At 47.0% G+C, this 14,568-nt stretch overlaps 5 protein-coding genes across 5 annotated transcripts; 1 reads left to right on the top strand and 4 right to left on the bottom strand.

Moving 5' to 3' along the window:
• Positions 1–336: 336 nt before the first annotated feature.
• Positions 337–3,596, bottom strand: TrAtP1_005276 (uncharacterized protein). Its single transcript, XM_014089446.2, has 4 exons — positions 3,460–3,596; positions 3,056–3,345; positions 2,457–2,993; positions 337–2,401 (listed from the first exon to the last, which is right to left on the bottom strand). The coding sequence occupies exons 1-4, from the start codon at positions 3,488–3,490 to the stop codon at positions 1,223–1,225; spliced, it is 2,037 nt and encodes a 678-aa protein (XP_013944921.2). The 5' UTR covers positions 3,491–3,596; the 3' UTR covers positions 337–1,222.
• Positions 3,597–3,763: 167 nt separating this feature from the next.
• TrAtP1_005275 (uncharacterized protein) lies at positions 3,764–5,104 on the top strand. Its single transcript, XM_014088946.2, has 2 exons — positions 3,764–4,282; positions 4,345–5,104. The coding sequence occupies exons 1-2, from the start codon at positions 4,236–4,238 to the stop codon at positions 4,976–4,978; spliced, it is 681 nt and encodes a 226-aa protein (XP_013944421.2). The 5' UTR covers positions 3,764–4,235; the 3' UTR covers positions 4,979–5,104.
• TrAtP1_005274 (uncharacterized protein) lies at positions 5,092–6,994 on the bottom strand. The gene is made up of 4 exons (XM_014089447.2): positions 6,879–6,994; positions 5,657–6,819; positions 5,515–5,601; positions 5,092–5,457 (listed from the first exon to the last, which is right to left on the bottom strand). The coding sequence occupies exons 1-4, from the start codon at positions 6,919–6,921 to the stop codon at positions 5,401–5,403; spliced, it is 1,350 nt and encodes a 449-aa protein (XP_013944922.1). The 5' UTR covers positions 6,922–6,994; the 3' UTR covers positions 5,092–5,400.
• Positions 6,995–7,198: 204 nt separating this feature from the next.
• Positions 7,199–9,192, bottom strand: TrAtP1_005273 (uncharacterized protein). The gene is made up of 7 exons (XM_014089448.2): positions 9,001–9,192; positions 8,883–8,937; positions 8,668–8,814; positions 8,013–8,577; positions 7,934–7,962; positions 7,773–7,865; positions 7,199–7,713 (listed from the first exon to the last, which is right to left on the bottom strand). Exons 1-7 carry the CDS (start codon positions 9,080–9,082, stop codon positions 7,617–7,619), a joined length of 1,068 nt encoding a protein of 355 aa, XP_013944923.1. The 5' UTR covers positions 9,083–9,192; the 3' UTR covers positions 7,199–7,616.
• Positions 9,193–12,723, bottom strand: TrAtP1_005272 (uncharacterized protein). The gene has a single exon (XM_066112644.1). It carries the CDS (start codon positions 12,055–12,057, stop codon positions 9,580–9,582), a length of 2,478 nt encoding a protein of 825 aa, XP_065968729.1. The 5' UTR covers positions 12,058–12,723; the 3' UTR covers positions 9,193–9,579.
• Positions 12,724–14,568: the final 1,845 nt, after the last annotated feature.

The raw sequence follows: 14,568 nt of genomic DNA, 5'->3' as shown, positions 1-14,568 counted from the left end.
CTAGGCCACATTTGAAAGAATTTTCAGAGCATTTTGCGGGTCTTTCCAACCACTAGTGACATCATGTCGGAATCCTGCTTATCTCATCGCCCAAAACCCTCGACTCAGCCAATGAAAGAGAGATTTAGAGAGATTTAGGAGAGATTTACTTTTGTTATCTGTTATGAGGTTTCGAGTTGCGTTATCAGGAGACAATGCGTATGCTCAAGATAACGCCGAAAGTCCAGGCTGCTTAGAAAGACAACGGACCTTTCCGAGTACCTAGACGCTAGTTGATGGAATCAATAACATCTGCCCATCTTACACAGCACAAGTACGAGTAGACTTGATACACAGCTGGATGACTGATTATCGTCGAGAATCCTGTTTGTACCTATGTACGAGTCGATAGCCGTCTATCCGTATATGCACGCAATATGCAGGGACTTTCGCCACCTCCGATTGAGCCAGATTTTTAGAGTCCTTTTGAGCTAATATACGGGCAATACTGTCACTTAGGAGTCTATGAGAGATGCGAAACTGTCATGGGTTCCGCTAAATGAGAGCTTCAGCCAGTCAACTGAGGTCCAAGCGGGCCGCAAGCGGCTTTGATATCGCGGGAAAGGCGCTACACCTAAGCCGCATTGGAACCACATCCGAGGATAAGTGTTCAGTTAGCAATAGGAAGAAGGGGCAAAGGGAGAGAATGCTCCAAGCTATTCCACAATGCATACTGTAGGGGATTTAAGGTCTAGTTTGCTAACCTAAGAGTAGCTGCAACGTCTCTGCATAATAAATAATCATCATCGTGTTCAGTCTAGTAACGCACCATCCATTTGGTTGCTCAATCTAAGATAGTCAAAGGCACACCGTAGTCACATAGGCAGGCTGTGGAAAGAAGAAGAGTGATAGGCTTATGCCCAATTCACACCCAAAAGTGGATTTACATGTCACTTTTCTTCTTCAAACAAATGATAGGGTAGGTCATTATGGTGGCGGAAGATCGATCGGCTGATTCGGCATGCGACCATCAATTGACAAATCCCCACCTTCAACGAAGTCTAGTCAGGCAAAGAATTAACACTTGGAAAGATCACTAAACCGTTTCAAAGTAAGAAAAATAAGTAAAAGGAGTCCTTCATGTATAGCAATTAAGAGAATATGCGCGCTGATTCACAAGTAAGCGATGTCATGTAGAATGCTGCCGCAGAGCTAGATATGGGATTCATGTATCCAGTGGTGGCTAGAAGTTGAACAAATCCTCAGGAGACATTTCATCAATGCCCGGCATCAGGTCCCAGTCAATGTCGGTGAGAACGCTCCAGCCTGGGTCCCATTCCATTGCTGCCGAGGCAAAATACGACTCGTCCGGCGCGGACTCCACTCCGGCGCCTCCCATTAACCCACCGGGATTGGCCCGGTCAAGTCCGCGATGGCTAATATATTGCAGCGAAAATCCATTTAAACTCCAGGGGTTTTCCACAGCCGGGCTATTATCTTCTGGGCCGGCTGGACAATAGGGTTGAGGCGGAAGAGGAAGAGACGGGTCGGAGGTTTCATCGACATTATGGCTATGGGACTGTATGTGGCGAGACCGTTTGCGAATCACCACGCCAAAATACGGTATCACTACTTCCCGACATTCGTCCGATGGCTCGGGTCCTTCCGTGCTGAGCATTCGGAGCACTTTTCGACACTGTGCTGCAACTTTGCAGTCGCTCTTGAGCTCTTCATCGAGTAAAATCTGGTCGGTAGCCGCCACCAGCTCCAAGTCTTCTTCCACATTTGGCGAGAGAAATGCAGCGCTGCAATGAAAAGTCCCAACAAGAAGAACTACAGCGGCAGTGAAGCAAGCGAAATCCGTTGTCTGGCATTCGAATAAACAATAGCCCGACTTGTTTCTGTAGCGCAAGACCCGGTATCTCCTCAAGATCTGTTTGGCCGCTTCAATGCAGGCCATTCTGCTAAAATAATGAGGTGAGCCCATTGACGAATCTACTAAGAATGGCAAGTGAAGGTACAGCTTGACCCAAAAGAAGTATAATTGCTGTAAGAATTGTTCTCTGAGATTGTCGGACTCGAATGGCTGTAGTGACTGTTCTATATCACTCGGAATCATCCACCAATCTTTTGGTAGGGACGACGCAATCGACTCCAGTTCCTCATCCAATTCTATGGCTTTCGCGTAGGAAGGCTTGCTGGGAGCCATATTCCGGTCAATAATCTTTCCAGAGATGACCGCACAGTTGAGAACAAAGTAAAATCCCGGGGACATTCCGGATGCTGTAATAGCAGATTGATAATGGTTGTCGTTGAGCCCATAAGGCAGCCCCAGTAGCATGCTACTGAATCGATCACCATGATAGACTGAACACCACAGTCTCAGCTCCGTCGGAGAATAGTTGCTTCCAATGCAAATACCCTGCGCATAGTTAGATAAAGCATACAATCTTCAATGGATCAACACAGCAACGAACCATCAGCTGAATTGCAGCTATGCCCTTCTTCCATACAAGCCATGATCTCTTTGGCTGGCCGCAATCCGTATACGATTTGGCAAGCAGTATCAGACACTCCAAGCCCTCTATAGTTGCTGTATAGTTAATATCTGATATCACAAGCTCATCTACAAGGGTGAAGATATAACGGTGCTTGTTCAAGCTCCTCGCAAATGCAATGGCAAGGGCGCCTATGTCGGCCGGGTTGTTGCTTGTATAGGTTCGCTTTGCAAAGGCCTCTATTGTCTGAGACGGGGCTTCAGAAATGGCGTATGCTTTTTGACGGAAGCTGTTCCACCACGACCCCTTCTCGGCCAAGACGGACATGATCGTGTCATAGCTTGGCAGAATTGAACGTAAAGTGGAGCATATACGTGCGGATTTGTTACCAAGAGGGTGGTCAAAAGCATATCGCAGATTCTGGCTTCTGTTTGGCAATCGGGCGTAAGTGGATTCGTTACCCGTTGCTACGAAGCCGGAAGGCTGGGCCGGATCGGCTTTTGTTAACTTAGAAAGCTATGTATAACGTCAGAAGCCGAGGACAAATATATTCTTATTTTTCCAATGATCCAATTTACCTTGGCATCGAGCAGCAAGGAGACGATCGGTGCAGAGTCAATCTTTTCCGACAACACGAGATCGGATGTCTCCGCATCTTCAAAGACCTTCTCAGGCTGACCAATAGGAGTTCCAGTCTGCTTCTTAGACTTTCTCCCGTTTGCAGATTGTTTACGAAGATTACTTTGCTTGGATCCTGAAAAGCTCGGATCTTCGCTGCCTTGCTCAATACAGCGTGCACCGCGCGATTTGCACAAAATGCACTCGCGGTCTCCGGGCGAATAGATACAACGCGTTTTACGTCTTCTACCTGTTGAATAATTGTTAATATCCGCTAATCTTTCATTAAGAAATCTTTGCATGGCATAGCGCACGTAATGGGGTCATATGCAAGGCATCTGTAATTGGGAACTGGGTTACATACATTCGGTGCAGCTTCGGGTTCCCTTCCGCATCTTTTTCGCTCGATGAGTGGACGGGCTTGTATGAGATGAAATGTTTGGAGATGAGTTGAAAGCAAAACTCGGGTTTACGGCAAATGAGTTCTCATCCGGACATGTGATGTAGGTGTAAAGAGTCGTCCGCGGACGAAGTCAATCAAGGGCATCATCGTTGATTCGTCCGCTCACGTGATCGGACATCTCTCTCAACTTGCTGCTGCTCACATTCATTTAGTCCGTACTTTCGTCCATTTTCTCTCTGCTGTGATTCATTTTCTCGGACTTAACTGAAAGTGCTAAGAAAGTTTACTCAACTTGGGAGTAGTGAGGTAACATGCCCAAAACAAAGGTCATGGCTAAAATAAAAAACATACATCTATATAAGTGGCCTTCAGGACAATGCTACAAATGAACTTTCTTGCAATCCTCACATTCCAACAACAGATAATCATCGCTTTTATTCATTTCAATTTGTAACACTCTTCATCTCAGACACTATCTCATTGATCTAAAATGGCCCCCCCTTGTCTTCCTTGTTACTGGCGCTACATCTGGTATCGGCGCTGCCCTGACACAGCACATCCTGCTTCGTGGGGATAAAGTCATTGCAAGTGGTAGAAAGGTCGAAGAACGACTTGGCCATTTAAAGTCTACATCTAGTAACATCGCGCTTCTGGAGCTTGATATTACCGCTGGAATCGCAGAGGTTACGGCTCAAATACAGAAAGCATGGAACATTTTCGGGCACATTGACGTGCTGATGAACAACGCCGGCATGTCAGCCGCAAAGACTGTTGAAGATGCAGAGTGAGTTTCTTTTGGGAACAAAGATCGATATATGCAACTTACTAACTCACGATCGGGAATAGCGATGCATACGTGCAAAATATGTTCCAAGTCAATGTCTTTGGGCAGATGCATACTACCCAGGCCATATTGCCCTTATTCCGTGCCCAAGGCCAGGGCTGTATTGCATTCACTTCCTCCAGCTCCAGCTGGATGGCTCTTCCGACAATGTCTCACTACTCAATGACAAAAGCGGCTCTAAGTGCTTTCGCAGAAAGCCTCCATAAAGAGGTTTGCGACTTGGGTATTCGAAGCGTCGCATTCGATTGTGGAGGTTTCATCACCAATCTTATGCAGCCTCGAGAAGGAGACCATGCTGCCCCCCCGTCTGAGGCTACAGAGGCGTACAAACCTCTACTGGCAGGTTTCCTTGGCATGTTTGCAACCGATCCAATGGGGCTTATGCCGGGGGATCCTGCAAAAGCTGCATCCACAATGGTTGATATTGTTAAGGGAGAAGGAGTGGCAGCTGGTCGGCCATGGGCTACTCGCATTGTACTGGGTTCGGATGCGCTTGATGGTGCAAAACACCGGCGAGAGGAAGAGCTGAGATTACTCAAAGATTGGGAACCTGTCAGCGTGAGCACCGATGGACGAAAATATGTACCAAGAGAGGATATCCGGAAGTACACTGTTGTAACCGGTGTTCAGCTTTAATTGTGGACATAGAACGCGCATTGTATTGATAGGCATAAGGATGGCTCAGATTGCGTATTATTTATCAGCGCATTTTCTACTCAGTAGTTGCAAGACTAGATTCGAGCCGTAGTAAGATAGACTGGATTTTTATTGTAATGACTGTGTGCTATCTGGAGATTATCCTGTTTTATACTATGTTTATCTTTTTTTTGTGCTTGGGAGCATTGTCTTTAGGTCAGGTCAGCTTAATGCCACCAGCGCTGAAAGACATTGTATCCCATCGCATTTTAATTGTAGTGAAAATGGTAATCGAATGTATGTAAACGAAAGTGGTGAATGAAACAGGTTCAAGCTTCTGCTTGTATTTTACGATCGACTGATGTTTCCACCAGGATCGTTAAGCTAGGGGAAGTGCCCCGGCTGTGAGGAGCTTCTCTCAATCAGTAATCCTCTCCACGGCTAATGACCTCCTTTACGGTAGGTCTGAGCAAAATAGTCTGTCATAGCTCATTAGTAGATATCGCTGAAAGTAGCATAATGAAGGTAATGCTTACATGCTCGAATTGGGCCGAATACGACCCTTTCTTGTCAACCAAGGGCGGGTAATCCTCAACGATGCCATTTTTCACGAGAGTGTTGAGCTATCCCAAATGTCAGTCATTGTAGTTGCAGAACTTGAGAGTTGATGACCCATACACCAAGGAGATACTTTTCCTGGCCGATTCTATCCAAATAGCGTCGGGCAAATGGAACGGTATGGAAGTTCTTCTTGATCACATTCAACAGTGACTTGGCCGAAGAGAGACGCAAGTCCACCTTTGGTGCATCGCCGCGGAGGGCGTAATGAGAGACGTCTCCATGGTCGTATACCCAGCCATTACCAGTGCTGCCGAAAGTCTCGATGGCAAAGATGTCACCCTCTTCCATCTTGGTAATGTCGTCCGATTTTACAGCTGGGATACTCTTGGTACCGTGGATGCGATATGGTAAGATGTTGTGGCCTCCGATATTGCGAATCGATTTGATCGGATACGTCGTCCCGTTGAGCTCCAACTCATAACTTTCCATGGTTTCTTGGATGTAGCCGCCTATCTCTCCAAGGCGGACATCAATTCCTGCTTCGCGGACGCCAGTATTCGTGGCGTCTTTCACAGCTGCAAGAAGGTTGTCATATTTATGATCAAACGCCATTGTAAAGGCGCTGTCGACAATGCGGCCGTTGACATGCACACCAATGTCAACTTTCAGCACGTTATTCTGCTGGAGCACAGTTTTATCACCTGCGTTGGGACTGAAGTGAGCAGCAATCTCATCGATATTCAGGCCGGTGGGGAAGCCCATGCCGGCATGAAGAGAATCCCCTTCAGTCAAGCCGTCATGCCCCAAGAGTCGCCGAACGCTGTCTTCGATGCCGTTGGCAATCTCAGTGAGGCTCTGGCCCGGCTTGATATGCTTCTGCGCCCATTGGCGGACCTGACGATGCGTCTCGGCCGCCTGGCGATAGTCGGAGAGGAAGTCGTTGTTCATGCTGTCTAAATGACGCTTTTCTTCGTCAGTAGTGCGATACAGATTTTCATCTTTGTATTCGACCTCTTCGCCCTTTGGATAGTTATTGTTTGGAAATAGTTTCGATACAAGGATCGACGGAGGCTCGGTCTGAACAGCCTTCTTCTTCTTTTTGTTCTTCTTCTTTTTATTCTTTGGCTTCTTCACGTCGCCACCCTCACCGGTGGCGGCCACGACTTCAATAGTATGTTGGTCTGGATCATCATCCGAATCTTCACCAGACTGCTCTGCAGCGTTTGTTTTAGCAGCTCCATTAGTATGGGTGGAACTGGTGGCCTTTACAGATCCTTGGCCTATTCAGTGTGTTAGCAAAGTAATGCTCATCATTCATCCCTTCAAGGTGCAAACAGACCATTGAGCATCTTGCGCTCATCAGAAGGTGTTTTGGCAGCCATTTTAATTGTGGAATAGAGGCTTGAGATTTACAGAACAGAAATCGCCAAGTCCAACACCCGTCTCTATTTCTGCTGTGTCTACGAATCATGCGACATGTAATCCGAAGGGCGTGAGTTTCACAACGATGCATTTACCGAGTGTAATTAAAGGCGGGCATGCAAATAAAGAGACATTCAAAAAACGGGGTCTTGACGAGGTTTCAGGAGCCTCTGCTGCCTAGCTTGATCAATATTTAGAAAGACGATGTTTATTTTAATCATATTATAGACTCTATGACTTAATGAACACACAGCATTTCAATTAATGATCCCTTGATAGGTAGCATGGGCAATACGCACTAGTTTCACTACCTAGCTTCACTAGAGCTATGCGCCTCTTTCTTAATGGCAATAAATTCCTGCGTCAAAAGTACGCGCATTAATTAAGCGTAGCTGCCTAGTGCCTTATTATTTGTTGTTGGTAATTATAGAAAAGACGTTGGCAAGATGAATAAGACACGCGCATCGAAGGAACGTGGAATTGGTCCTATAAGGCCAGACTACGAATCTTCAGAAGCTCGGTAGGCAATGTATAACTGAAACATCTTTTATTGTTCGATCTGATCTTTCACTGCCCCATTTTCTCAAATTATGCAGCATAAAAAAGATACAGCTTCGTTGGTCAAGAATTGGTTTGTAACAGTGTTGACTCATAGCTATGGCTTAAAGACAACTTTCTGGACCTTCATCTCGTCAAAGAGTGTATAGCCCTGAACAGCTTCTTGAAGAGGCATAATGTTTTCAAACATAAATCTATCATATTTAATTAGATCATTCTGTTATATACGAATGCAGCGGGGATGGTAGCTCACCCAAATAGATGTTGTTTCTTCTCAAGGAGAGCGAGAGCTTCCGGGAAAATGCTGCGGACGGGGCATCGACCCATCTGTAAACGAATATTCTTGCTGTACAGGATCATCTATCAGTACTCTACCTCGTCTTATTTTCCGCCGGGGGGCTGGCTTGTACTTACCCATAAGCTTCATTGCCTGACCAAGGAATCTGTCGGATATTAGCCGAGCTCAGTCGCATAGCATTGTGATGAAATATACCTCTGCGTTGTGCACGCCAATGCTGCTGATACATCCGAATGGTCTCACGATGTCAAAAGCTGTCCTCAATGCTGGCGAAAGTCCAACAACCTCAACGACCAAGTCGGCGCCTCGCCCTTCTGTAACCTCCTTGATTCTAGCCGCCATTCCTGCCTTGTCTTTGGCAAAGTTGAGAGGCTCGGCGCCGAGTTTCTTGGCTTGTTCGAGTCTACTATCCACGCTATCAATAGCAAATAGATGCTTGGGCTTCCGCTCGGCTGCTGCAACAATCGCACATAGACCTACAGGGCCACATCCAATAACAACCATGGTGGACTCAGTAATATTGAGAGTTGGAGAGGCAAGGCTAAGCGCAGACTTGACGCCAAAAAAGCCAGTGGGAAAGATGTCTGCCATTAGAATGAGAGCCTCGTCAGAGATTGAGGGCGGTGCTTTGTGGGTAGTGCCATCAGCAAAAGGCACTCGGACGTATTCGGCTTGGCCGCCGTCGAGCTTGACTGAGCCAAAGAGCAGGCCTTTCTCACAGCGCGCAGAAGCGCCATTGAGGCAATAAAAGCATTTGCCGCTGATAATTGTGTAAGCATGGATGCTTGTATTCTGCGAAGAGAAGATGAAAGTATCTTTCAAAAAACATAACCAAGATACCGCCACATACCATGATGCCGTAAATGGAGTCACGACCTTGTCGCCAATCGTAACTGACTTGACAGCTGAGCCTACGGCTACAACAGTTCCTGTGAATTCATGTCCCATAATGAATCCAGGCTGCGGTCGTTCATGGCCACGATAAACATGTAGCTCGCTAATAGGGCATACTGTATTAGCTAGGCGATTTAGTTTGTCTGGCTGTGTTGAGAGAAAAACACTTACGAGCCACAGAGAGCAGTCGCGCTCACTTTGACGATGATGTCTTCATCATCCTGAACTGAATTGAGTTATAAAGTGCTCATTTCACATTTGCAGCATTCAGCTGCATGCAGAGACGTACTTTGAGGCACAGGCCGATATTCAACGGAAACACTGCGGGGCCCGCCGAAGACGACGGCTTTCATTGTTTCAGGCAGTGCCATTTTACAGAGAAAGTGCAGGGTTGTTGATAACAGAGAGCCTTACAATCCCTTATATGATGCTGCTTTCAAGTCAATTGAACCGTTGAAACTGCGATGAGGGGATTAAGTGCGGACTGAAGTGCTGTCGTCAGTATGGATCATGCCATGGAATTATTAATTATTGCTCTCCACCGAACGATCTCAGGTCTCACGACCCCTCAAGCACTAACGCACTAGTGAAGCTACTGCCGAGGGTCGGCCAATCTGCGGAATAACTGAAGGTTTGAAGACAGCAATAGAGCAATCAATTGACAAGAAAGCAAGTTTTGGTGTCCGTTTTCAACTCTCTATAATAGCTGGATACAACTATGCGTGGTAAATACCTAGCTAAGCTGGGCAAGGATGCCACAATGGGCGAACAATCTGTCAGACTATTTGAGGTTTTGATTATCCACGCCAATTCTATCGGGAATATTCGTTGCTGTATAGCTGTATAGGTACATACTTGTACGTCTGCCCTACTCAACTTGTTTCCATATCTGCTCAAGCTGGAAGAATTGCATCCATTCATCTGCCCGGTTTGCATTCGCGAATCCAGCTTGCATATTCTGATACGCTTGGGCGCTCTGTACGCCCTGGGTTGTGTCGTGCCAGCCCAGCTGACTATTTCCATGAAGGTTCCCGTCTGTGGCACCAGATATAGACAATAAACTATCCATTCCCTGGTACATGACACTCACCAGTCCCTGATTCATTGCGGCTTGCATCTTAATTTGCTTCATTCCGCGTATAAAATCCATCTGAGGAATCGTTTGGGTGTAAATCTTCAGCCGTTCATTAGCAAATTCGGTGAATTCTTTCACCTTGGCATCCGATTCGGGAGAGCCTGGGGCACCAGCGTCACACGCCTGCAACCACATTGTGCGCATGCGAGACGACCAGATCTGACAGATTTGGGGCCGCTCATCAAACCCTTCCTTTATGGGCACTGAACTGCCAAGCTTGGTGTTGATGACAAAACTCAAGTAGCAATCATGACAGAACAAAGCACCCGGATAGCCCCACCAGTGTGTCTTCTCAACTGTTTTGAGCACAGGGCAGACAGGAACTGAAGCAAACGTCCGGACGTAGTCCAAGTAGTAACTGAAAACTCCCTGATCCACCGACTTGGCATACATTCTTATATATTGCTTGAATCGGGGGCTCGACACGCAGAAATCGCAAATCAAAGTGGCCTCGGGATTGCGCTTTGCAGGCTCGAAGAAGTGGCCGACTCCACTCGTTCTTAGAATGGACGTATAACACGTCTCACAGATGTCGAAGTTATCGCACCCTCCTTGGATTGTCCACCAGTTGCCGCGAATAATCCCATTTGCCGTACAAGGCGGGAGTCGACACGCAACTTCTGCTGAGCTGCTAAACACGCACCAATCGCGCTGCTCAATTGCATTTTCCATAGCCCACACCAACGGGAGGTTGGTTTCGTGGAGTTTGCAGGTCCAGTATTGACCAAGACTTTGCATCCAGGAATCGAAGTCTGTCTTCATTTCATAAACCCCGAATTCTCTTTCAAACCGCGTAAGCGCAACTCTATCCATGTAACAAGCTTCACAAGCCTGCATATTGTCGATTTTGCCGCGTGGTGTGTACCAGGTGCAAGAGTTTGGCCGTACTTCTCTCCCTTCACATTTAGGTAATGAGAGACGGCGAGTAGCTCCGGCAACAAATCCGGCCCAATCGTTTTGCTGAGCCATTTTGACGACGGCTCGAGAAATGTACAGCAGAGCAACATCGCATGACCATGTCTCATTGGCAGGCTGCTGACGATGTGGAGAGAATTTGCTCTCAAATGGCGTTCCTACTATTCGATCTTCGTAGCAAGCTTCGCATGTGATAAACCCGTCAATTTCGCTATTAGACATCCCGTACCATGTAATCCCCTCTGTGGCCGCTGTTGGATTTGCCCCTTTGCATGGCTTTACACTACCGCGCTTCTTCATAAATAGTCGCATAGCGTCCATATTGCCTGTGCGAACAGCCTGCGGCCACATAATCTCCTTTACTCTGGGTCTCCAGAAGGAACAGGAAGAGGATTCATTATCAAGCCGCTTTATCTTCTCGAACTGGCTTGCCAGCTGGGTAGATTCGATTTCATTAGCGTGGCATTTTGTGCAGACCAGGAAATCCGGTATATCAGGCAGCCGATACCAGTAAAGCGAATAATCCACCACCCTTCCTTCTGGACAGAAAGTGATGACTTCCAGGGGTGGCCCCGTAGCTCTAATATGTGGTGGAGGCTGCGGCGTATTCTCATCACGCTGTCTTTCAGAGGGCTGTGGCTCTGTAGCACCTCCCAAGGGATTCATGTTGAGATTGACCATTTGCGTGGAAAGAATAGCTATAGGATCTGCAGACGGCACTCTAGTGGCCGGCTGGGTGTTTTCTGGATCAGGATTTGAACTGGTATTATCTGTAATTTGAGTTGATGAGATCTGAGTAGGCTGCGGTTGGGGTGCTTGAGGAAGACTATAGGACTCGTGTGCTTGAGGTGACGCAGCCGAAGTCGTCAGAGGAGGACTAGATGTCAAGGCTGCATGCTGGGTATCGAGAGTCACAGCGGGCCTGGATAGATCTTGACTTTGGCTTGTTTGCGACTGAGACAACGGTAACGATGAACGAAGTCCATTTTGCGATGCCGCAAATTGCTGTCCTGGAGTTTCTAGTGCCGCTGTCAGAGGAGGAGTAGGTGGTGGAGGGTAATGGGTGATAGAGGTCGCTTCAACCGGAGGACGAGTTGACAGTGGAATAGGAGGAGGAGGAGGAAGAGGCGAAGGTGGGTTCTGCTGAGATGGTGAATTTACATGTCCATATGACATAGATTCTCCTGATGCAGGTGACTGTGGCCAGGAGGGGGGGCAAATTGTGTGGTTCAGTGGGGGTATAGTTCGCATATTGATATATTGAGCCCTGGGAAGGCGTGGCTGATGGAAGACCATACGTGTTTGTAGTTGCCGCAACACTGGCAGGAGGGTTATTGTAGTATGTCGTAGGAGGTGGTGGATAGTATGTATATGAAGCTTGAGTTTGTGCACTTTGAGCTGGATTATACGGGGGGATGTGGGGGGTAGCCGGATGGACTCTGTGGTACTGGGCGGCGGGAAATAGGAGGAGGGGGATAGGTCTGAGATGGCCTCTGAGTAGATGGCACCGAGATAGAGCTGGGATTAGTCGTTGGCTGCCTGAGCGGATAGTTAGTATGCTCAGTCGGTGGTGCACCTGGAGGAGGTGGGAAATATGGCGCCGAGGCAGTCGTAGCTGGATACGATGATGGTGACGAGAGAGGTGGTGCTTGATATCCGTACGAAGGCTGTTGCTGCGAGTTCAAGCTCCCATACGAGTATTGAGCATTGTTTTGCACGGGCTGGCCGCTTGTCTGCTGAGGAGGGAATCGAGGAGGGAGTGGAGGGGGACCCGATCCATTATTGTATCGGGGAGGCAGTGGTGGTGGCTGCGGGTAGCCCGACATTTTATTATAAGCTTAAATGGTACTCTCTTTGAGAAAGTCTCTTTGCAGATCTCAGAGCCAAGTTACAACGTTCATCGAAATGTTGCCTGGATGAGCGAGGATTGTCGGCCTTTGAGTGATTTAAATACCAGCTGATGCTACTAGCTTGTGATCCAAGCAATAGGATTACGATGTCTTGGCCGTTTCGTGTAGCGAATGGGCGATCCGGCTGGCTCAGCCTCTAGCGGGGGAAACGCACGGAATGCATCACGGACTGCGGCCAGGCTCCCACGCCCTGCCGACCCGGTGGAATAAGCCTTGCCCACACGTGGTCACAGGGATTGGGCTAGTGAAGCGTTGCACTAATATAGAGCAACAGTGAGATCTTTAAAATACCTAGTTGAAGATCGATAAGCTGTGAGACACGCTGCCAACCAGTAGTAAAACATTTTTTAATCTAGCTAGAATTTAAACGTGGAGATGTAGAAGAGCTGTCCCGCCGTCATACGGCTTGTCTTTTCCTGCTCATTATTGTGTCCGTTGGATGCTGAATGTGTCGCGTGGCTGTGTTTGTGTTCTGACTTCGTCTCTATTAGTTCCAGACCAGCTGAGACTTAAAATGGCGCACTACAAAGCTCAAGATGCATTCCTGCTTTCCTTAGGGGATCCGGCGAGGCAGAATCGTCTCATATTGGCTAAATCAATTCAGCCGCACTTGTGTATTCGTATCGCACGTTTGCAACTGCTTATAACTGTTTATCTTACAGTTTTCAGTGCACCTTGGAAAAGCGGGAATCTTTGTGCGCAAAAGAGCCTGCGGGGCGTAAAACGCTAGTTGATTACTCTGTACTCCGTTAGTTATCTGATCTATATACACTGCCTCTGATCGATTCTACTTTGCGGCTGCGAGATGGAGAGTCTTAAGATGAGAAAACATTATTGCATGCTTCATATACTCATCAGAGTTTACCGAAAACAGAGGGGATCTCCGACTCACAGAATGGCAACTGCCTTATGTATACGTACAAGCACAAAGAATTACATTAACCCAAGCTGATGATGCTTTATTGGTGTTTTGTGCACTCATGTTGTTTTCGCGATCACAGTTTTGCGATCCGTGGTCCTTGCTTTGCTATGACTTCCCTTCAAAATGCACCTAATGGACTATGGAGCGTGCACTTCATCTTAACAATTGAGCTGGCAATTGATCCACACGTATTATTTTTGGCAAGGCCAAGCGAAGAACATCTAGCAACATTCCAACTACGTACACTATTAGCTCAGCGTTCTGTAGCCATCGTTGTAGCAAAGCAATAGTAAACATGATCTACTTCATCTGTGGTGAGCCTTAACTCACTCGTCGATGAAAAATCGGTGCGCTATCGGTGGCCTTGGCCTATCATTGTAACAAACTCATGAAGTAAAATTACTGCTGGCAGGTCTCTGTTGAACCTGCTGAATAGGCACTGAACAGTAAAGCTTGTATGTTAACATAGTTGCAGTAAGACGCTCGGCTTTTACACAATCAAATTTTAGTCCAAATGGATTCAAAATGTATACAAAGTGATGCCTTTCTTTTTACCACTTGCCTAGTTCCTGCATTCCTGAATTCGTTATCTCAAGAAGTAGCAAAAGTACTTGAGATTTAAGATGGGAACTAAATGATGCTATACAGGTATGTAATAGGCATGGGCAGAAGCTGATAAAATCTCGCCCCACTACTGGATCTAAAGAGCGAGTTGTAATGCTGTTTTAAGTATGTTTTTTTTTTTTTTTTTTTTTTTTTACAAATCGACATTTTCCTTTGCGAATTCTGGTTTCAAGTTTACAAGAGTCTTTTAGTCAGCTCCAGCCAAGTTCGCAAGTTCAATCCCATGTCACCAGAGGGGACTCCAACGAGCTTAACTCCAGAGCTGTTTCTGATTCATAAGAAACCGGAAAAGCTACTGTGCGGAGAGTTCCGAATCGCATATCTTCCGCCTATCTTCCACGTTCCACCGCA

The sequence above is a fragment of the Trichoderma atroviride genome, chromosome 3 (assembly GCF_020647795.1).
Source record: "Trichoderma atroviride chromosome 3, complete sequence".
In the NCBI taxonomy this organism is placed as follows: Eukaryota; Fungi; Ascomycota; class Sordariomycetes; order Hypocreales; family Hypocreaceae; genus Trichoderma; species Trichoderma atroviride.
The sequence above is the reverse complement of the archived record's forward strand: the minus strand, read 5'-3'. Positions and strand labels throughout refer to the sequence as shown.